This window comes from Macaca mulatta, chromosome 15 (assembly GCF_049350105.2).
Source record: "Macaca mulatta isolate MMU2019108-1 chromosome 15, T2T-MMU8v2.0, whole genome shotgun sequence".
NCBI lineage: Eukaryota > Metazoa > Chordata > Mammalia > Primates > Cercopithecidae > Macaca > Macaca mulatta.
Genome location: NC_133420.1, coordinates 72,057,384 through 72,079,741, shown reverse-complemented (window position 1 = coordinate 72,079,741; position 22,358 = coordinate 72,057,384). Strand labels below are relative to the sequence as shown.

Sequence of the window (22,358 nt, the reverse complement as noted above, 5' to 3'; positions counted from 1 at the left end):
AGAATCTCATGCAAACTACGAACACTTTGCTAGGACCCAGGAAAGGGTGCATGCAGGCAGTCTCTAGAACATAAACTTCATCTGCTTCATAGTGAATGTGTCTCTGGGCCCAGGTTTATAAGAGTACATTTCATGAGCTCATTCTAGCCCATTCCTGGATCAAGAAATCAAGAAGATTTTATGAGTAGAACTGTTCTAATATTCTTCCAGACTCCTTTCAACAGTTACTATCCTGTTCAATCCATCCAAAAAGCAGTAGGAAAGCAAGGAGACATTTCTAACAGTAACTACTTAAGGACATGGTCTCCTTTAATAGTCCAGGATTTAGAATAGTCAACAATAGATTGTACATTGGCACGTTTTATGTATCGGGGCTGGTTTCTATCTGAGAAAATAAGCAATAATAAAAATTTTTGAAGCAAATAGTGGGGACAATAAAGAGAACGGGAATTCCACTGTGCAAATACATGATCATTCAAAGTCATTCAGAACCCTTTGCCAGGAAGAAAGTTACAATGTATTCTAGAAACTAAAAAAATCAAGGCTTCATGATATTTTAAGATCTTCTACCATCCCAAAAGAAACTTGATTTCAGTAGTCAGATTTCCTTTATGCTTATTAATAGTTCTCAACCTTTCTACCATCTGCTTTGAGTAAGAAGTTGTGATTAAGTTTTTTTCCAGCTTTATCAAGGTCTAATTGCTAAATAAAAATTGTATGTAGTTAGGGTGCAAAATGTGATATTTTGATATATGTATACATTGTGAAATGATTATCACTATTAAGCTAATTAACATATCCATCACCTCACACAGTTATCATCTGTCATTTAAGATTGCTCAGCAAATTTCAAGTATACAATACAGTAATATTAAGTTTAGCCACCACACTGTATATTAGAACTCCAGAACTTACTTACCCTGTGTAATTAAAAGTTTTTGCCCTTTGACCAGCATCTCCCCATTTTTCCACCCTTCAGTCCCTGGGAACCACTATGCTACTCTGCTTCTATAAGTTTGACTTTTTTAGATTCCATGTATGGAAGAGATCTTACAGTATTGACTTTTCTATGCCTGGCTTATTTCACTTAGCACAGTGCCCTCCAGGTTCATCCATGTTGTTGCAAATGACAGGATTTCCTTCTTTTCAAAGGCTGAATAATATGCCTTTATATATGTGTACATACCACGTTTTCTTTATCCATTCATCCATGGATGGACACTTGGTCAAGTCCATATTTTGGTTACTGTAAGTAATGCTGCAATGAACATGAGAATACAGATGTCTCTTTGAGATAGTGATTTCATTTCTCTTGGATATATACCAGATATAGGACTGCTGGATCACTCGGTAGTTCTATTTTGAGTGTTTTGAAGAACTTCCATATTGTTTTCCATAATGACTATGCCAATTTACATTCCCACCAACAGCATACAAGGGTTCCCTATTATCTACATCCTTGCCATGCTAGCAGGCGTGATGTGATATCTCATTGTGGTTTTGATTTTCATTTCTCTGATGATCAGTGAGGTTGGGTATTTTTCATATACCTGTTGGCCATTTGTATGTCTTCTTTTAAGAGATGTCGACTGGGCACGGTGGCTCACACCTGTAATCCCAGCACTTTGGGAGGCCAAGGCAGGTGGATCACCTGAGGTTGGGAGTTCGAGACCAGCCTGACCAACAATGAGAAACCCCGTCTCTACTAAAAATACAAAATTAGCCAGGCATGGTGGTGCATGCCTTTAATCCCAGCTACTTGGGAGGCTGAGGCAGGAGAATTGCTTGAACCTAGGGGTGGAGGTTGCAGTGAGCCGAGGTCATGCCATTGCACTCCAGCCTGGGCAACAAGAGTGAAACTCCATCTCAAAAAACAAAACAAACAAAAAAAGGTGATGTCTATTCAGGTCCTTTGTCCATTTTTTAATCAGGTTGTTTTCTTGCCATTAAGTTGTTTGAGTTCCTTGTATATTCTGGATATTAACCTCTTATCAGGTGTATACTTTGGAAATACAGTCTCTTGTTCCATACATTGTTTCTTCACTCCGTTGATTGTTCCCTTTGCTGTGCAGAAGCTTGTTAGTTTGATGCAATCACATTTGTCTATTTGTGCTTTTGTTGTCTGTGCTTTTGAGGTCATATCCAAAAACATCATTGCCCAGATTAATATCAAGAAGCTTTTCCCCTCTGTTTTCTTCTAGTGGTTTTACAATTTCAGGTCTTATGTTGTGTCTTTAGTCCATTTTGTATTGAGTTTTGAATATAATGAGATGAGGTTCTAATTTTATTCTTCTGCTTGTGGTTATCTAGTTTTCCCAGGACCATTTATTGAAGAGATTATCCTTTCCCTGTTGTGTGTTCTTCATACTTTTGTTGAATCTGTTAACTGTAAATGTGTACATTTATTTCTGGGCTGTCAGTTCTGTTCCGTTGGTCTATATGTCTGTTTTTATGCCAGTCCCATACTGTTTTTATTGCTATAGCTTTGTAATATATTTCGAAATCAGGTAATGTGATGTCTCTAGCATTTTTCTTCTTGCTCAATATTGCTTTGGCTATTCTAGGCCTTCTGTGGTTCAATATAAATTTTAGAATTGTTTTTTCTATCTCTGTGAAAAATTCCATTGCAATTTTGATAGTGATTATATTGAATTTGTAGAAAACTTTGTTGTGATTGATACTAAAAATAAAAGACTGCATTTTAGCTGGGTGAATAAAATACAAAACCAAAACAAATCATCAGTGCCCCAAAAGACAAGCTTTTGCATTAATTTTTGGTTAGAAGCCTTCTAGTAATGTTACAGTTGACCAAAATAAGGACACTCAGTTAACAGAATCCATTTGCCATGTACCAAATTCTAAGAATTGTCCTGGAAGGTTTAGTGAGCTCCAAGGGAAAATAATCCTTCTACCCTGTCCTCCCAGGAGCTTATTACAAGTACCAAAACATAATTTGAATGACTTAAATATTCTACTATAAAGAAACAGTCTTAAAAACTAACATTTTAAATTATCTTGATTTTTAGTTTTTAGCAGTTTAACTATGATATACCTATGCATACTTTACTTTATATTTATTCTGCTAAGGGCTTAACAAATTTTTGAATGTGTAAATTTCAACAAATTGGGATAATTTAAACCATTATTTCTTCAAATATTTTTTCTAACCCCTTCTCTCTGATCTTTCTTGGACCTCCAATTACATGTGTGTTAGATGTTTTGTGTTATGGGTCCCTAAGGATTAATAATCATTTTTTCCCAAGCTTTTCCCTACTTTTCTTCTTCAGATTGGCTATCTATTGATGTTGCTTCAAGTTTATTGACTCTTTCTTTTGTCATCTCCATTCTGTTGCTAAGTCCATACAGTGAATATTTGATTTCAAATATTGTGTTTTTCAGTTTTAGAATTCTTTTTGCTTTTTAAAAATACTTTCTATTTCCCTGCTGAAGTTTCTCATTGCTTCATTTGTTATGAACGTATCTTCTTTTACCTCACTGAGCATAGTTATTATAATTGTTTTAAAATTCTTGTCTGTTCCAACATCTGAGTCATCACAGTTAGTCTCTGTTGATTTTCTTTTCCCTTAAAAAATGGGCCTTACTTCTCCATTTCTTCTTGGGATTGTATCTTGAACATTGAAAATGTTACATTGTGGAGACTCTGGAATATGATATATTCCTTTCAGGAATGTTGATATTGTTTTGTTTTAGCAGGCAATTAACTTGGTAGGATTCAAACCTCAAACTCACTGTTAGGAATCAGGTCAAACTCAGTTTAGCTCTTTTATCTTTAGCTGGGCTGCTTTGAGTCTGTATTGAGCATGCATGGATCAAGGATCAGCCAAAGACCTGGGACTTTTCTCTGACTCTCTGGGTTTTCCCTCTCTTTCCAGTGGCTGTGGTTTTCCTGACTCTGTCCTCTGATTCATCAGACCAGTAGACTGCAGGTTTTCTTTGGAATTTTAGCTTCCATACGTGGTGTCAACTGTACCTAACAATTAAGCTAAAAGCTGAAAATTGGGAAACACATCATTCCCATCTTCCAAATTTCAATTCCCCTCCAGAATCTTCTAGGTCTTTTTTCTTCCTATCCCACTCTTATTTTCTAAATGTAGTTGTATCTACAGGACAGTTGGCCTGATAGGAGCTCATTCAACTTTTTTGGAGGCAGAACTCCCCAGCTTTTTAAATTCCTGGTAATTCAGATAAATTATACCCTACCTTACACAAATCAACAAAGTTGATGACTTAGAGAGAAAAGTAAAACTGAGCACCTCCAGCCTTAGTTTCCTCTCTTCCCCTGGATTAATACTGGTTTTTTGATGTCTTTGTTTACAGCATGCCACCATGGTTTTTATGGGCCAGATTGTAAGCTTAGGTGCAGCTGCAGCAATGGGGAGACGTGTGATCGCTTCCAAGGATGTCTCTGCTCTCCAGGACGGCAGGGACTCCAGTGTGAGAGAGAAGGTAAAGCAAGGTAACACTGTAGTCAGGGCCATGTTCAGCATGTCTGAACTGAGCTTTGCTGGTATAATTCTTGTGCCGGCACCCTAAGATCCTCAAGCCTCTTTTGTTTGCATCTAGAAGCTGGGAATAATTTATCCTAAATTCTAAAGCACAGCATTTTAATTCTTCTTTACTGACCCTAATAGTAGGCTTTATTTCTCTTTGCACTAGGCATAAACCATGTGCTCTTTGTAGCAGCTTAAGTGATGACTGGCCAGCTGAGAGCTCTACCTCTTCTGCTCCCTTCTTTAGGACCAGCCTTTTCCCTGGATATGCGTAACAGAGAAAGAGCAATTTGGGATGGATTTAGACAGGGGATATTTTTAAAGCAATAGAAAGAATAAAACAAATAGAAAAGATTATGCTCAAAATGAAATTTTATGTAATTCTAGTTCGGAAATTACTCTCCAGCAGGAGCCAGCAAGCTTTAACCCACAGATTAAATCCAGCCCACTGTCTTTTTCCAAACAACTTTATAGAGATACAATTTTTATATTATAATATTCACATTTTAAAAATGTACAATTCAATGGTTTTTAGCATATTTACAGAGCTGTGCAATCATTGCAATAATCTAATTTTACAACACATTCATCATACCAAAAGAAACCTTGTACCCATTAGCAGAAACTTCCATTCTCCAGTCCTTCTAGTTTCTGACAACTGTTAATTTGCAGTTGACCTTAAACAACATGGGGGCTAGGGGTACTGACCCTCCTCACAGTAGCAAATCTACATAGAACTTTTGACTCCCCAAAGACTTAACTACTAATAGCCTACTGTTGACGAGAAGCCTTACCGATAACATAGTCAATTAGCACACAGACTAGTATCTCTATATATTTTATGCCTTTATGACATACCTTTTTCTTAATTTTTTGATATTTCTAGGCTACACAGTTTGTTTTTTCCAATTATCCTAAGTCTCCAAAAAATTTTCCAATATATTTATTGAAAAAAATCCATATGTCAGTGGATCCGTGCAGTTCAAACCTGTATTATTCAAGGGTCAGCTGTATCTTCCATCTCTGTAGATGGCCTGTTCTTGACATTTTATATGCCATAAACAAGATCGTATAGTATGTCGTCATTTGTGACTAGCTTCATTTGCCACACCTTTTTTGAGGTTTATCTATGTTGTAGCATATATCAGTACTTCATTCCTTTTTATTTCTCACCATCTGTTATTATAAAGAAAAAAATTTTGGATCACAGCCACATCTGTTCATTTATAGTATGTTGTCTGTGGCCGCTTTTGTACTACAAGAGCAGAAAACATGGCTTGCAAAGCTGACTATATTTGCTCTCTTTACAGAAAATGTTTGCTATCCACTGCCCTAGAATATACTTTTTAAAATTAAAAGAAGCAGACATATGTATCTTCAAACTTAAATAATAAATATATATTGCTTTTTCAATCATGTAAATATAAATGCTTTTGAAATAAACATATATCCAGTGAAATCTACACTCATAATAATACAGCTACGGTCTTTTTTTCTGTTACTTTTGGAAATCAGAACAAATATTGGGAGTTGGGGGTGGGATGCCAGCAAGTGTTTTCTCAAAGTCCTTAAACTTTATATTTTTTCTTTTTTTGCCAAGCCTGGACTTTACTACAGGGCAGGAATCAGGGAGTGGTTAGAAAGGGAAGGAAATGCCATGGGGCTACTAGGGGATTGTACTGAACGTGGGCAACTAACAAGTTTAAGGATTTGAATTTTGTACTTTGTTCCTTCCTGTCTGTTCCCTTCTGCTGATGCTGCAAAAGGAGTGCATTCTGATGAGAGAATCTAAGACAAGTTAACCAGGGTGTCACTAGGGCTTTCAGAGAGTAGCTCCCTTCCCAGATTCCACGTTAGCCCAGCACATCCACCTTCACCTCCACCCAACTTTGGAAAAGACAAGGGGACGATGAAGGAAAGAAATGCTTTAAAAGTGTCAAAACATGTTTTTCAATTCCTATTCAAATAGCTACTTAGGCTGAAAAATTTGGCACATTTTCCATAATCTTTCCAAGTTTACAGATATATCAAGGAATAACCTTGTATGTATTGACCTCTTCCCCTTCTCCTCCACACCTTTACCCGTTTCATTATAGGCCTGAGAAGCAGGATATCAGTATAAAATATCATTATTGACCCCACCTCTTCCCACCACAGATAAGGAACAGTCTGTAGTTACTGCTGCTCTGAGGGCACCTCTATCGCCTACATTGCTTACTGAGTATTGGACAATTTTCAAACATGTCTCACATTCAATTACAAATAGTCCACAGTTCCCTAAGACCCTATGGTTCAGAATAAAATTGGTGTATTTCAGGGTTATTCATTCTTTACTATGTAGATATTAGGCAAGAAATCCTGACACCATTACCTTTATTGACACCACAGACATTTTTCCTTCTTTCAATATTGGCAGCAACATTTTCGATTTGGCTGTTGAGGAGATACTGATTTGGGGAAGTTAGATTCCACTTCTTTGATGTGCTTCTTTGGTGAGCAACTTTATTTACCTTTTCCTCTTATTTATCTGCTATTTGCAGACTTCCCAATGAATGAGACCCTCTCACATACCTAAACTGAGGACAATGCTGTTGATCAGCAATACCATGGGGTTAACTGATGAGTGGAAGAAGAACTAGTTTTTTTGTTGTATTTTTGTAATCATTCAGTAAAATGAAAGAGGGGGACTGAACAGCAAAGTCTAGGGGAGATATGGCCATGATAATCATTTTAATATTGAGACTGTTCCTCCCTGCTTCATGAAAGGAGCATAGCCTTGTGGTGAAGAGTGTGGACTCTGGATTTATAAAGAGAGTCTGAATCTGGGCTGTGAGCCTCTGTCTCCTCATCCATAAAATGGGAGATCACAATAGCATCCACATCACAGGTGTCTTATGTGATGATAAAACAATAAAATATTTGCAAAATTCTTGCCCAGTGCATGACTTGCTGAAGTAGCTATTTTTATTATTACTACTGCTGCTGGCTCTGTTAAATATTAGATTTCACAGTGCTGTTTTCTTCCTTCAGGCATACCAAGGATGACCCCAAAGATAGTGGATTTGCCAGATCATATAGAAGTAAACAGTGGTAAATTTAATCCCATTTGCAAAGCTTCTGGCTGGCCGCTACCTACTAATGAAGAAATGACCCTGGTGAAGCCGGATGGGACAGTGCTCCATGTAAGAGCCATTCTTAATCTGCCCTCCTTAAACCATGAGATGCTTTCAGTGTAGTAATCACTCCGCTAAACGACAGATGCCATTCAGTGCTTTTATCCTCCTAGGCTAGTATGTTGTTGGCTTTGATAAAATGCCCTATTCCTGGAGAGGCAGAACTGACTCACTGCAGCCTCATCTGTAGCCTCACTGATTTCCTCTGTTGGCCAGTACTGCAGTGCAAGTTTGGGAATATGCCCCCCGTGGAACTGACAGAGCTGAGTGCCAAGGATGGCACACATTCTGCAGAATTGTCCAGCTGGTATGGGGAGAAGTATGTGTCAGTCTGTGGAAAGCTTTGCTCTCACAGTGTCCCCATATCTCTAACTACTCATATCCGGAAGAGTAAGGTGGTGTTGCAGCCCATGAATCAGCAGATTTACTTGCTACCAGGTGCAACCAGGACATGGAGTTTTGATGACTGATGTACTCCTATTATGCTCTTTGGAGCAGCAATTAGGGGAGCATAGAAGAGGAGAGTTCCCCAGTTCTGAAACTACAATCCACAGGATCCCTTAGGTCTGAATGCATTCCTTGGGTTTCTCCCCACCTCTTCCCTTTGCCCTCATTGCTGATGCTCATCAATGGTTAGGTAATATCACAGCAGTTCTTTTTTGTTTAAAAGGATCGAGTTACTTTTCGAACATGCTTTCCGTCTCTCTCCCAACTATACCAAATGCAGCAGAGACGGGAGCCCCCCCAAATTTCTCTTATGTTGAAAGTGATCTTTAGGATATTGATGTATTTTTTTTTTATTTAAAATTTTAGAAATACCTATTATCCTATTTTTCTATCAAAGATAGATGACCCAAATCAGCTTGACCAGAGGCAGTATGAGTGACCTTCTGAGGGAAGAATATGTAGAATGTACCATTACCAGGGTCCACATTTCAAATGTCCCTGATTCCACTCAAACAACCCATCAGGTAGAAGAAGCCAATTGATGGCTTCCAAAATCTTGTTGGCTTTTTCATGAGTTAATGAAAGTAATGGCTACTATGTAGTAAAGTTGACCATAACTATATGTAACTTCTTACTTAACATTGCCGAGTCTCTCTCTTTTTTTTTTTCTCAGAAGTGGGAACTGGCTGGGTGAAGTTAAGTAACTAAGGAGTTGGTCAAAAATGGCAAAGAAGCCAGATATGGTGACTCATGCCTGTAATCCCAGTGTTTTGGGAGCCTGAGGTGGGAGGAGCACTTTAGGCCAGGAATTTGAGACCAGCCTGGGCAACATAGCAAGACCCCATCTCTTAAAAAATAAAAAATAATTAGCTGGACATAGCATTTACCTGTAGTCCCAGCTACTTGGGTGAGGTGGGGGGATCACTTAAGGCCAGGAGTTTGAGGCTGCAGTGAGCTATGATCACTCAACTGCACTCCAGCCTGAGCCACAGAACAAGACTGTGTTATCTCGTAAAAAAAAAGAATGGCAGAGGTCCATCTGTCTTCAGAACCCTGGATTTTTCCAGTACTCCACACTTAATAGCCTCTCAAACACTTAGGAAGTCACTTTATCCTCCCACACAGCCATTTCTGTATTAGATAGGAAAGGAACAAATCTTACAAGGAGTAGTTTAAAAGAAATCATGCTTCAGGCGTCTTGCTTGTAAGTGTTTACCCCACACTCCCAAACACACAAATACAACAGCAGGATCTGACAGGGCATCAATCCAAAATAAACTTTCAGGGCTACTACAATAGCTTTGGAAATAAGCCAATGATTATATTAGCATTACATTTAGCTTCTTGATCTCTCCTAGGAAACTTCTTATTAAACAATGAGATGGGGTCAGTGTTATGGACCTTTGTGTTTATGCCTCCCTAGAAGTTTTTATTTTTTTGTATTTGACCTTTCCAGCCAAAAGACTTTAACCATACGGATCATTTCTCAGTAGCCATATTCACCATCCACCGGATCCTCCCCCCTGACTCAGGAGTTTGGGTCTGCAGTGCGAACACAGTGGCTGGGATGGTGGAAAAGCCCTTTAACATTTCTGTTAAAGGTAAGTTCATTTTCCAGAAAAAGGGATTGTATCCTTGAGGCACTATGTTTTTGTATTGCTGGGAAAAGATGCTGCTTCTAGACGGAAAGGTATGCGACCACTAAAATACCTTGGAGGTAATTTCCAGGGTACTAAGCCTTTAAAACATTATATGCATGAAACCAGAGTGAAGAGATTAAGAGTATGCACTGTGGAGTCCCACAGCCCCGGGTTTGATGTTGTCTCAAACAGCTCATAATCTTGTGGGTGGCCTTGACCAAATAAATTTACCTTTTTGAGTCTCTCTCTATTTGTAAATGAAGCATAATGTAGGTACCTCTTAGGGTTATTGTGAAGCCTTGTTAAACACATAAAATACTTGGAATTGTGTCTGGCACAACATTATCTGGTAGTGATTATATTTCACAAGAAGGTTAGCACTGTCGTTGTGACTTCCTTTTCATTATTGTAGAGAATTGTTTGGAGAATCCCTATTTTGAGGATTACTCACTTAATAAGAAGCCCAGCCTATGCTATATAATTAACATGAATATCTTTTCACATTCAGGGCTGTGGGCATTTTTCCTGCTATAAATTAGTATTTCAAAATTCAAATTAATGTGAGTGTTTGTATGTAGATTTGTGGCTTGAGTGGAAGAACTAAAATGGAGGTAAGTCCATGTTAACTTGGCTGGTGTACGTAGCTACAGCAAGGAATTTTAAATCCGCAAGTTACTTATGCACCTGTTTAGACAAGAATACCTCACAGCTCTCTGGCATATATTCTAGGAAAGGCACTAGGCTAAGATTACTTGTAATTTCTTATACATTGTAAATGCTCTGTAAATAGTTGCTATCCTGTATTGTTTAGAGAATAATGACAAGAAAAAGTCTACATGTTCAGACACAATTTTTTTTCTGAATATTTTTGATCCACGGTTGGCTGATCCACAGATGTAAACCCACGGATACAAAGGGTCAATTTATACAGTAGCAGAGATTATAAGCACACATCTTAGTATTAAACCTGGATCTCCTGACTCCAAACCCAGCACTGTCTCTTCTGGCCCATTTTGCTTTCTGAGTCTCTTGTGTAACAGAGGGGGAGACTGTGAGGTGACCAAAGTTGATTTGTATTTGGCCCCCTTTCATTACTTCACTAGTAATCACTTGGGAGATCCCAGAGGTAACTTCCATAAATGAAATGCTGTAAATACTCAGAACATAATCTATGTTTTAAAGGCCAGTAACAACAGTAGCATAAATGCAGCCCTCATAGATTTGGATTCTGTGCCCTGAGAATCCATATGAACCATCTCAGAATCCTTCTTCTTATTCGTACTTTTGGTTATAGGAAAAAGCCCAAATCTGTTTTATTTGGTAGAACATTCACATGATCAAAATCATTTCTTGCATCTTGCATGTTCTTGGAAGAAAGGAAATGATATGCAGACAAGAAAAATTACCCTACTTTTAAACTTCTGGGAATGTTTGCTACCCATGGACATACATCCAAAACAAACCATGTGGTGAATACACAGAAGAGTCACTGGGTCTAGTTTTTAGTTTGTAGTGAAAGACACAGCACACAACATCAATGTGTAGAAGCGTCTCCAGTCTTAAGTCACTGCTGTCTCTTTGCTGTCACATTGACTGGCAGCCATAAAATGTAAATAGCCATTAGGGAATGTAATCAATTTAATCAGCATCTTTTATTATAGTATTTAAAAAAACAGATACTAGGCTTTAACACCAGTGTACAGATTGGTACAATTACTTTGGAAAACTGGCAACATGTACTAAACCTAAACATTTACTTACCCTATGAACCAGCAATTCCACTCCTAGGTATATGCTCAAAAGAATGGCTGTATTATGTTCAAAAAAGACATCTTCAAGAATGTTCAGAGCAGTTGTATTCATAGTAGCCCCAAACGGAAATTAACTCAAATGTCCATCAACATTAGAAAGGATACACTAATCACAAATTGTAGTATATTCATATGTATTAGTTTGCTAGGGCTGCTGTAACAAACTACTACAGGCTGGGTGGCTTAAGCAACAGGAATTTTCTCATAATTCTGGAGGCTAAAGGTCCAAGATCAAGGCATCAACAGAGTTTATTTCTTCTGCGGCTTCTCTCCTTGGCTTGTAGATGGCCATTGTCTCCCTATATCTTCACAAGGAGATTAAATTAGGACACAGGGACAGGGTCTTCCCTTTCTACCTGTGTCCTAATTTAATCTTCTTATAAGGACACCGGTCATATTGGTTTATGGCACACCCTAATAAACTTATTTTAAACTAATTACTTCTTTAAAGGCCTTATCTCCAGACATGGTTACATCCTGAGGTACCAGGGGTTAAAACTTTAACGTGTGATTTGGGGGGAAAACAATTTAGCCCATAAAATCATGCAGAAGAATATTAAAGAGTAATAAAAAAGAATTAATTTCTGCAACAGTATGGATGAATCTTTCCAACCTGATTACCAGTGAAAGAAAGTACATGCTTTATGATTCCATTTATATAAAGCTAAAGAACAGGCAATACTAATCTTCAGTCACAGAAGTCAGAATAGTAGCTACCTCTGGGTAGAGGATATTGACTGGAAAAGGGAACACAGGTGCCTTCTGGAAGGCTGGGAATATTCTCTATCTTAATCTGCGTGGTGGTTACATGGGTGTACACATAGGTAAAGTCCCTTGAGATAAATACACTTAAGATATTTGCACTTTACAATATGTATGTTCCATCTCAGTAAAAATGATTAAAAGGCAAAAAAATAAAATGATATATTACTAAGAGGAAGCCTTTGTAGCGATTTTTAAGCCCTTGTAAAAGTACTACAGACTGGCATTAATGGCTGTAATAAAATGTGCATCTGCTGGTTTAAAGAAAGGGGTGGCCTTATGTTATCATACAAGGAAAGCATTACTTGAACCAATGTACTCACAGCACTGCCCTCCTTTCCAGCCTAAGTGAAATGCGTACTCAGACTTATCTAACTTAACGCTGGCACGTTCTGCCTCCAGTTAGGGGATACTGCTTCTTACTGGGTTTATTATCCTGACCTTGGACAACTTCCTAAGTCGTCACTTAGTCAACAGAATTTACTTTAGGCCTATTATGTTTCAGCCCCTGTTCTAGGCACTGGGAATAGAGCAGTGAATAATACAAGGGGAAAAAAAACTCATCGTGGAGCTTACATTCCCACAGGGAGATAAACAGTGAGCAAATAAGTAAAATGTACAGTTCACTAAAATGCTGAGTGTCTTGGAGACAAAGCAGAAATGGGGGTAGAGAATGCTGGGGCAGGGCTGGAGTGGTGACTGTAATTTTAAATAGGGTAGTCAAGGCTTCCTCAGAAGATATTTGAGCAAAGACTTGAAGGTCATTTCTAAGGAAGGTGAGTCAAAGCACTGAGACAGAAAGAAAAAGAAAAATTACTGAACGTTGCAATGTCCTCTGAAATCCGAAAGGTTCTGCATTGTATAATTACACTCTTGGGGAGGCAAAACAAAACCAGTTATGCATTTCTGAGAAGGCTGGGCCAAGGGAACTACAGAGCTCACTGGAAATTCAGTTGACAAACAATAATTCAGCACCTAGTTGGTGCTGGTGAACAAACTACACGGTCTTTGCCCTAATGGAATTTAGAGTGTGGTGTGATATTTCATAACCTTTTTATTATCATCCCACTAAGCCCTTTTAGAAATTTTATTCCAGAACTCTCCCTCATCACCATAAAATTTTATTTTCACATATGTACTTTATATCTCTTTATGTACTATGTATGGCTCTTTGGCAGGCTTCAACCCATCGTAATATCTAAAATTTTTGCATCCTCCAAGAACCAATTTTCATTGTTTTGGGGGCGCTGTTATCCCCATTGAGAAACGTGGTCTTTGGCCAGGCACGGTGGCTCAAGCCTGTAATCCCAGCACTTTGGGAGGCCGAGACGGGCGGATCATGAGGTCAGGAGATTGAGACCATCCTGGCTAACACGGTGAAACCCCGTCTCTACTAAAAAATACAAAAAACTAGCCAGGCGAGGTGGCGGGCGCCTGTAGTCCCAGCTACTCAGGAGGCTGAGGCAGGAGAATGGCCTAAACCCAGGGGGCAGAGCTTGCAGTGAGCTGAGATCCAGCCACTGCACTCCAGCCTGGGTGGCAGAGCGAGACTCCGTCTCAAAAAAAAAAAAAAAAAGAGAATACGTGGTCTTTGAGACGGGGAGATTGTTGTAGATTATCTGAGTGGACCCACTCCAATCCCTTGAGTCATTAAAAGTAGAGAAATTTCCTGACAATAGTCAGAGACGTGGTGGTCAAAGAAGGATCAGAGAGGCCTGATGTTGTTGACTTTGAAGGCGTAGGAAGGAGCCTTGAGCCAGGGAATGCAGGCAGTCTCTAGAAGCTAGAAAGAACAAGGAAACAGATTATCTTCTAAGCCTCCAGAAAGGAACACAACCTTCCTAACGCCTTAATTTTAGCACAGCGAGACCCATGTCTGACTTCTGACTTCTAGAACTATAATAAATTTGTGTTGTTTGGCTGAAAGATATATATATATATATATATATATATATATATATAGAGAGAGAGAGAGAGAGAGAGAGAGAGAGAGAATATGAATGATGATCTAGAAGACCAATATCAAATAATCAAATAATCATACTACAAAGAGTAATAAACTCTAAAAATCGCCATGAAGGAAAAGTAGAGGTTCTGTGGAAGCATACAATACCTTAATTCAGGTTCTATGATAGCCGCCTGTGAAATATGCACATCAGAGCTAAGAATTAACTGGGAGAATAATGGGAGGTAAAGCATTCCTTGCAGGAGAGTAGCATCCACAAAGAATCTAAGGAAAGGAGGTTCATGCTTTGTTAGTTGGATGAAGGGAAAGGTCAATGGGATTGGAGGTTACTAGGTGAGGGGAAGAGGAGGCTGGAGAGTGGGCAGGGGCTCAATGGCTTAAGGCCTGGCTAGTCATGGTATGAATTTTTGGTTTTATCCTACATGTGATAAGAATCCATTGAAGGGTCTTGAGTAAAGGGGCACATTTATTTTAAGGAAGCACTTTGAGGATAATGGGTTGGGGAAGCAAAAGCAAAGCAGAGAGCTTAGAGAGCAGGTGATCTCCCTGAGTCTGGGCAGAAAACTTTAAGAGGACTTTGTCGGACATGTAAAACACATCTTTTACCTCCACCTAAGAACAATCAAACCTCAAAGCCGAAGGACTAATTTGTCTTCTGAAATTGTATTTAGTTCTTCCAAAGCCCCTGAATGCCCCAAACGTGATTGACACTGGACATAACTTTGCTGTCATCAACATCAGCTCTGAGCCTTACTTTGGGGATGGACCAATCAAATCCAAGAAGCTTCTATACAAACCAGTTAATCACTATGAGGCTTGGCGACATATTCAAGGTAAGCTTTGGACAGGATAGATGCCCGCTGGGGATGTGGCACCAGGAGAAATATTTTTCTCCAAATCTAGAAATTCCCTTCTCCCTGCCTCAATCCTCTACCCCAAGGTGGTGGCTGTTGTAGAGGATTCCATTTCAGAGTATTCAAGAGAGAGTGCAGGGGGCCTCTGAGCTCTGGCCTCTAACTTTCTGGAAGTCACTGTGTGCTCTGGAACACAGAACCAGCTCACACCATGAGTTATATCTATATCAATATTTCTTTCTGGATCTCCAGTCCTGTTTTTAGTTATTCTGTCTTGCCTGGTCATCGTGAAAGACACTTGTTTACACCATGAATATGGTAGCAGGAAAGTCCAGAGTCTGCTATGAAGGGCAGAGAGGCTTAATCTGCCTAAATCCTGGGGGTGATTGTTGCTGCTGTATTGAGTTGCTTATTCCTTTTCTCATTTCATGTCTTGCCCTGTCCTGCAGACTCTTAACACAGAGAAATTTTTAAAGGAATTTGAACCTGCAAAGTTTGGGCTGTGGCAGACTGGAACGGGCTGCGGGGAGGACAAGGACAGGCAAAGAGAGCTACAGGCCCCTCCCCTAACTTCCTGAAAGAAAAAAATAATTGAACAAAATGTGACAAAATGCCAAAAGCTCATGAAAACAGTTGAATTTATTTTGAAACACAAATTACATTTGTTGCATGATAATGTAAAATCACAATTTTAAAAAGCAAAGGCAGCATTATCAGTGACCATGCTGCTTCCATTGGACCATCCTATGAAAAGACCTGCCACTATCATGCTTGTAGGCAGCATGTCCTCCTCCGCCCATACCTTTGTCTTACTATGCCTATGATTTCCTTAAAATGACCCTCTATTCACTATATGGAGGTAATTAAGGAAACTCCAGGAAAAAAAAAAGAGAAGAGGAGGAGGGTTTTGGGCTGAATAACACTAGCTGACCCGGGTAGACTGGATAAAATGGTATTACTACTGAGTCCTTCATGTACTATTGTAGATTCTATCAAAATTCAGAATTCCAGGGATGTCAGGCTGATTTGCTGAATTGCTGTTTCCAACATCAGTGGCTAGGTCTTTTGCTGTCATATGGTGGTAATAATGCATCACCTTTTTCTACAAGTGGACATTGACAAAGTGGTCTTCTAAGAACTGTTAAACACATCCCAGTTTTTTTCTTACCAAGTAGGAATTTATCATATGGTAAGGCAGAAATTTATCTTTGCAATATCCATTGAGAAACAGAGGCTGACTAAAGCAAATAGGTAAGGAGAAAAGAGGCAGATACCATTTGTTTATGGGTACTATTGTCAAGGACTTCAGAATGCTCCATTGTGATAGTATGACCATTACAAATCAGTTATCTGGTCATTTTGAGCAAACCTCCTGAGCATCTTTTTCTCGATAGCTTGATTGCAATCAGTGAACATACTTGAAAACAGTAGCAATTAAATTATTTTATTCTAATTGAGTATTCCCCAAATCTGGTATTCCATATAGTAGAAGATTTGTGAGGTTTTATTCTACAAATGAAAAGACAAAAGCACCAGGGCAGAAATGTGTAAGTGGCACCGAAATACACACTTGAATGTGTACATTGTAACCTGGAAACATTTCAAAAGCCTAATTTTCCTCATATTAGGAAGGATGAGGCCTTGAAGATGGAATTGCCTCTCTGCTTCACTAAGACATAGTTTTGAAAACCTAAAATTAGCTCCCATTACAATAACAACAACCCTGGCTTAAGGAATGTAAGAGAATGCCAACTTAAGTTTACTGGACTTTTTCTCTTCTCAGTGACAAATGAGATTGTTACACTCAACCATTTGGAACCTCGAACAGAATATGAACTCTGCGTGCAACTGGTCCGTCGTGGAGAGGGTGGGGAAGGGCATCCTGGACCTGTGAGACGCTTCACAACAGCTTCTATCGGTCAGTGGAAGCCAGCTCACATTTATTCATGAGCTGGGTGGGAGGGAGAGGAAGGGGAAAGAGGAAGGAAGACCAGGAAGGGTGGTGGTGGGTGAGTGGGTGGGTGGGGATGGAGGTGGCAGGAGTTTGCTTTTGAATGGGTGGGAAAGTGACAGGAAGGCTAGCAACTTCAAGCCAAACTGTTCCTTTATTTGGGTTGGACTCCTGGTCTGTCTCCCTGGGGGAGGAGGTCTGCCACACTCTGTAGGGACAGAGAAGGAAGCAGATGAGCCTTCAGGAAGGCAGGGCCTCCCCTAGGAGTTGGGATTTACACAGCAGCAACTGTGCTGAGCCTCAGCTCCTGCATTTTATCACTGGCTTCCTGTTTCCATCTTAAGGGCCCAGGCCAGGCTCCTGCCACAGGCATATTTCAGAAGTCCCAGTTTATTTATTTTCAAAAATAATTTCTAATTTTTCAAAGTAATTCATGTGCAGAGTCACGACATCAAATAGAATAAGAAGCTTTTATCTGAAGAACATTCCCCTGCTCCACCCTCCACCTCCCAGTCCTGCTTCCTATAGGTAGCCACTTTCATCTCCTTAAGCTGTTTCTTATCATATTTACCTCCCTTTTCTAAATCAGTGGTTCTCAAACATAAGTGTCCATCAGAATCATTCAGAGAGTTTGTTAAAAGATATTTCTGGGCTGGGCACGGTGGCTCACACCTGTAATCCCAGCACTTTGGGAGGCCGAGGTGGATGGATCACAAGGTCAGGAGATCGAGACCACGGTAAAACCCCGTCTCTACTAAAAATACAAAAAATTAGCCAGGCGCGGTGGCGGGCGCCTGTAGTCCCAGCTAGCTACTTGGGAGGCTGAGGCAGGAGAATGGCAGGAACCTGGGAGGCGGAGCTTGCAGTGAGCCGAGATCGCACCACTGCACTCCAGCCAGGGGGACAGAGCAAGACTCCGTTAAAAAAAAAAAAAAAAAAAAAAAAAAAGGTTTTTCTGGGCCTCATCCCCAGAGTTTCTGATTCAATGGTTTCGAGGTGAGGATGAACCCCGGCCTCAATAATTTTGCATTTCTAGTAGGTTCAATAATTTTGCATTTCTAGTAGGTTCCCAAGTGATGCTTGATGCTGCTGGTCCTGGGTCCACATGTTCTAGATAACATGTGTAAAATTATTTCTTGATTTATTAGTGGTGTTTTGTATTGATTGGCCTTCTATCGCGTTAACTTTGTGAAGCCTCCTTGATGCTAACCTGACTTCCGGCTTTCTGTTACCCAGGTACCCTCCATTGAAATACTGGAGTGATCTTTTGTAAGGTTTCATTCTGGTTCTTTGAATTGTTCACTGTGTATAACCATTCTGTTACTATCTCTTGGTCAGTGCTTTATACTTTCAACTTCATATATATTTAATTTGTATCACCTAGGAAAGTAAGAATTATCATCTTCCCTATTTTATAGATTGAAAAGTAGAGACTCAGAGTACTTAATAACAGTAAGATGCATCACCATACTAAATCTTCAGGCTTTATATCTTTGTGTTTTAGAGCCAGGATCTTGCTCTGTCACTCAGGCTGGAGTACAGTGGTTTGATCATCACTCATTACAGTCTCTATCTCCTGGGCTCAAGTCATGCTCCCACATCAGCCTCCCGAGTAGCTGGGACTACAGGCACACCACCACATCTGGCTACTTTAAAATTTTTTTTGTAGAGACGGGGTCTTGCTGTGTTGCCCAGGCTGGTCTTAAACTCCTGCCTCAAGCAGTCCCCCAGCCTCGGCCTCTCAACGTGTTAGGATTACAGGGATGAACCACCACTCCCAGTCCAGGCTCCATATCCTTTTGTTTCTCCAGTTATTATTTCTACCTAGAATCCCAAAGGCACCAGCTTCTTATCCCAGTTCACAGATTTGCCTGTGTTTTACTCCATTTACTAAAGGCAGAAGGATATGTTATGATCGAGTGAAAAAACTAGGAAGAACATCCACTTTTCTTCTGCGGAGATTGTGTGTGCACCCTTAACAGAAACATCTTTTCTTCACACCACCCACCTAGTTTTTATTTTACTAGCAGCATCCTTAAAGAACCTAATGAGACTCAAAAGCTACTCTGAGGCTTATAGAAGCATTACACACAAGTAAGAAATGGCTTCTTGGGGGCCCACCAGGTTGTGAATATAGAAAATAAACCCAGAAACTATATAGAGCGGAAAAAAGGGACCTCTACAACCATGACCCAAGGGATCCCTGACACGTCATCATGATACTGCTAAAAGGCAAATGGTAGTTAATTCTCTCTCAAGTCACTGTTGGTGAGTCAAAAGGGGAAGGTCATAGACTGACTCAGATGGAAAGTATTTATGGAACAGAACATAAAACACAGCCCCACACTGTACTGTCTTCTGCCCTCAGAATATGTTCCAGCCAGGAGGGGTCTCAGAATATTTCAAAGCAGTTCTCAGGGATAGGCGGGAAGGGAATTATTGAAGGTTCTTCTTTTCCCATCATTTGAATTTTGCTGATGTTTGCTTTTCATTTCATCTGGCAGTTGCACTGTTGATGTGTGTTGATTGAGGTGGTGAAGGCCAGGGAGTCCGGGAGGGGAAGGAAGAGAACACTTTCTGAACATATTGCAGAAAGGGGCAGACAGGGAGGGGTATGGGGTAATCATGTTCCCAAAGGGAAGGAAAAGGGGAAATGACTATTTGTTGGGTTACTCTTCTGTACCAGGCACAGGATTGGGAGGTATACATGTATTCTCCAAAATATCAACTCCCCATTCTCCCTTGTCATTGCAAACCTGCCTAAACCACTCTGGATGGCTATTTTGGAGGTTAAACTTCAGAGGTTAACAAGAGGAGATGACATCACCTCTCTCCATTTGCAAAGGTTACAGAGAAAGGGCCATCAGACCTTTTGCATAATGCCAAGCAAATGCATGCCTGGCTGCTGGTTCTCACTAGTCTGAGGGTAGTCAGAACCGGGCTGGTGGGACTTAATTCCCAGTAGATGGAGACAGACCCTTCTTCTCACCTCGAACCGAGAGTAAGAGCAGTGTTTCTCAACCTTTTAAAAAAAAAAGTATTGCTCATCCCCAGTGAGCTGTTTCACATACGTTTGTCCGAGTAGATCCTGCCTCCCATGAAATTTTAATACCACAGATATGCTCTGTTTCTGTTTCTGTATTATGGTCCTTTGTAAACAACTGTAGTAATCTGAAATTTTCTCATGCACCAAGAATGACTTTTTTGCCCCATAGGGGTGATTGTGTCCCTACTGAGAATGCATGAATTAGAGGATCTCTATCCTACGTTTTGGAAGGACTTTATATCCGGAATTTAAAAATCAGTTTACTATTATTAACTGAAAACACACTATTTCCTCCTTTGTCCAGTGACGTAGGACATCTTGAAAGAAGGAAGGGAGGGAGGAAACCAATGTTAATAGAGCGTCTAACACCTTCCAAGCATTTTCACATCCATTGTCTCACTTATTACTCCTGAGTCTGGAAGATGGATATTTTAATTTTATTTTACAGGTGAACTTGGAGAGATTATGGATTTGTCCAAGGTTGCAAAAGTAAAGTGGCGTGTTCCTGTCTCTCTGATTTTAAAACCCATATTATTTCTATTCAGTGACGTCTTGGTAGCCCAGGCTCCTGTGGGTGATTATGGCCAGGCATCACGTAGTCATGGCGGATACCTTGATGTGATCAGAGCAGGAATAGGCCTGGCCCTGCCACCACAGCTGTATGATTTCTGAAATTCTTGCTAAGGGGAAGGAACCCCCAAATTGCTTTACAATGTATTGCTCAAAATGGTAACAGAAACGGTAAATACTCGCCCATAATCCCATAACCTTGGCAAATCTACTGTTTTGATTTTTATCAGTTTCCTTCCTATCCTTCACCATTGTAGACATAACTTTTACCATGTCTACATGCAGTTGAAGTCTTTTTATTGGGCTTTCATACTTTTCCTAATTATCTATTTTTCCACTGGATGGCTGTATCATAATTTATTAAAGCAGTTTCCTATTTTGAGTGTTTAGGTTTCTTCCAATTGTTTGCTAATATAAATAATGTAATGAATCATTTTGGTAGGAAAAAAAGTATCATATGGCCACTTGCTTGTGTTTCTTTGATAGCTTATGAAGTTGTATATTATTCTAGAAGCCAAGGTTACTCTTAAAAGGTGCCCTTTAGCACTGTCATTGCCTCCACCCTTGTATTAGTCTGTACTTGCATTGCTATAAAGAAATAATTGAGACTGGGTAATTTAGAAGAAAAGAGGTTTGGCTTTTTACCAAACCAAACAGTAAAAACAGTAACCATTGGCTCATGGTTCTGTGTGCTATATAGGAAGTATATGCTTTTGGGGAGGCCTGAGTGAGCTTTTACTCGTGGCAGAAGGCAAGGTGGGAGCGGGCACTTTGCATGGTGAAAGCAGGAGCAAGAGAGTGAGGGGGGCCATGCTATACACTTTTAAATGACCAGCTTTCATCAGAACTCACCCGGTATCAGGAGGACAGCACCAAGGGGGATGGTGCTAAACCATTCATGGGAAGTCACCCTCATCAGCCAGTCACCTCCCACCAGGCCCCACCTCCAACATTGGGGATTACATTTCAACATGAGATTTGGGTGGGGACATTCATCCAAACTATATCAAATGTATTATAAAAATAATGATTTTTCTGGATTCTCCTAGGACTCCCTCCTCCAAGAGGTCTAAATCTCCTGCCTAAAAGTCAGACCACTCTAAATTTGACCTGGCAACCAATATTTCCAAGCTCGGAAGATGACTTTTATGTTGAAGTGGAGAGAAGGTCTGTGCAAAAAAGTGATCAGCAGAATATTAAAGTTCCAGGCAACTTGACTTCAGTGCTACTTAACAACTTACATCCCAGGGAGCAGTACGTGGTCCGAGCTAGAGTTAACACCAAGGCCCAGGGGGAATGGAGTGAAGATCTCACTGCTTGGACCCTTAGTGACAGTAAGTAATTCATGCTGCTCCAGCCTCATCTGAGCAATAAGGGGCTACCGCCATTCAGACTTAGCTAACATCACTTCAAGTCTATTGGAAATTGTGAAAGAAAGTTGGTTGTGAGAGAAGGCTAATTAGCGCCCCCCACCTAATCATTTTAATAACTTGCAATATATAACATATGTTTGGATTTGCAATAATTCAGGCGGGGCTGTGCTAAAATTTACCTTCCCTTGGTGTGTAGTTGTTTATTTAGTAAATTAGTAACAAGAAGAAGGTTTTCTAGGGCTTGTTGAACCATT

The 22,358-nt window shown here is 39.9% G+C and overlaps 1 protein-coding gene across 2 annotated transcripts in view; it reads left to right on the top strand.

The window, feature by feature from the left end:
• The window catches only part of TEK (TEK receptor tyrosine kinase), a 121,737-nt gene that overhangs the window by 69,386 nt on the left and 29,993 nt on the right, over positions 1 to 22,358 (top strand). For both annotated transcript variants that reach the window (XM_015117580.3, XM_001105270.5), the window contains exons 7-12: positions 4,339 to 4,467; positions 7,542 to 7,693; positions 9,588 to 9,732; positions 14,982 to 15,143; positions 16,948 to 17,082; positions 21,781 to 22,065. In XM_015117580.3, coding sequence (XP_014973066.3) covers positions 4,339 to 4,467; positions 7,542 to 7,693; positions 9,588 to 9,732; positions 14,982 to 15,143; positions 16,948 to 17,082; positions 21,781 to 22,065 — 1,008 coding nt within the window. The remainder of the gene's footprint in view (positions 1 to 4,338; positions 4,468 to 7,541; positions 7,694 to 9,587; positions 9,733 to 14,981; positions 15,144 to 16,947; positions 17,083 to 21,780; positions 22,066 to 22,358) is intronic.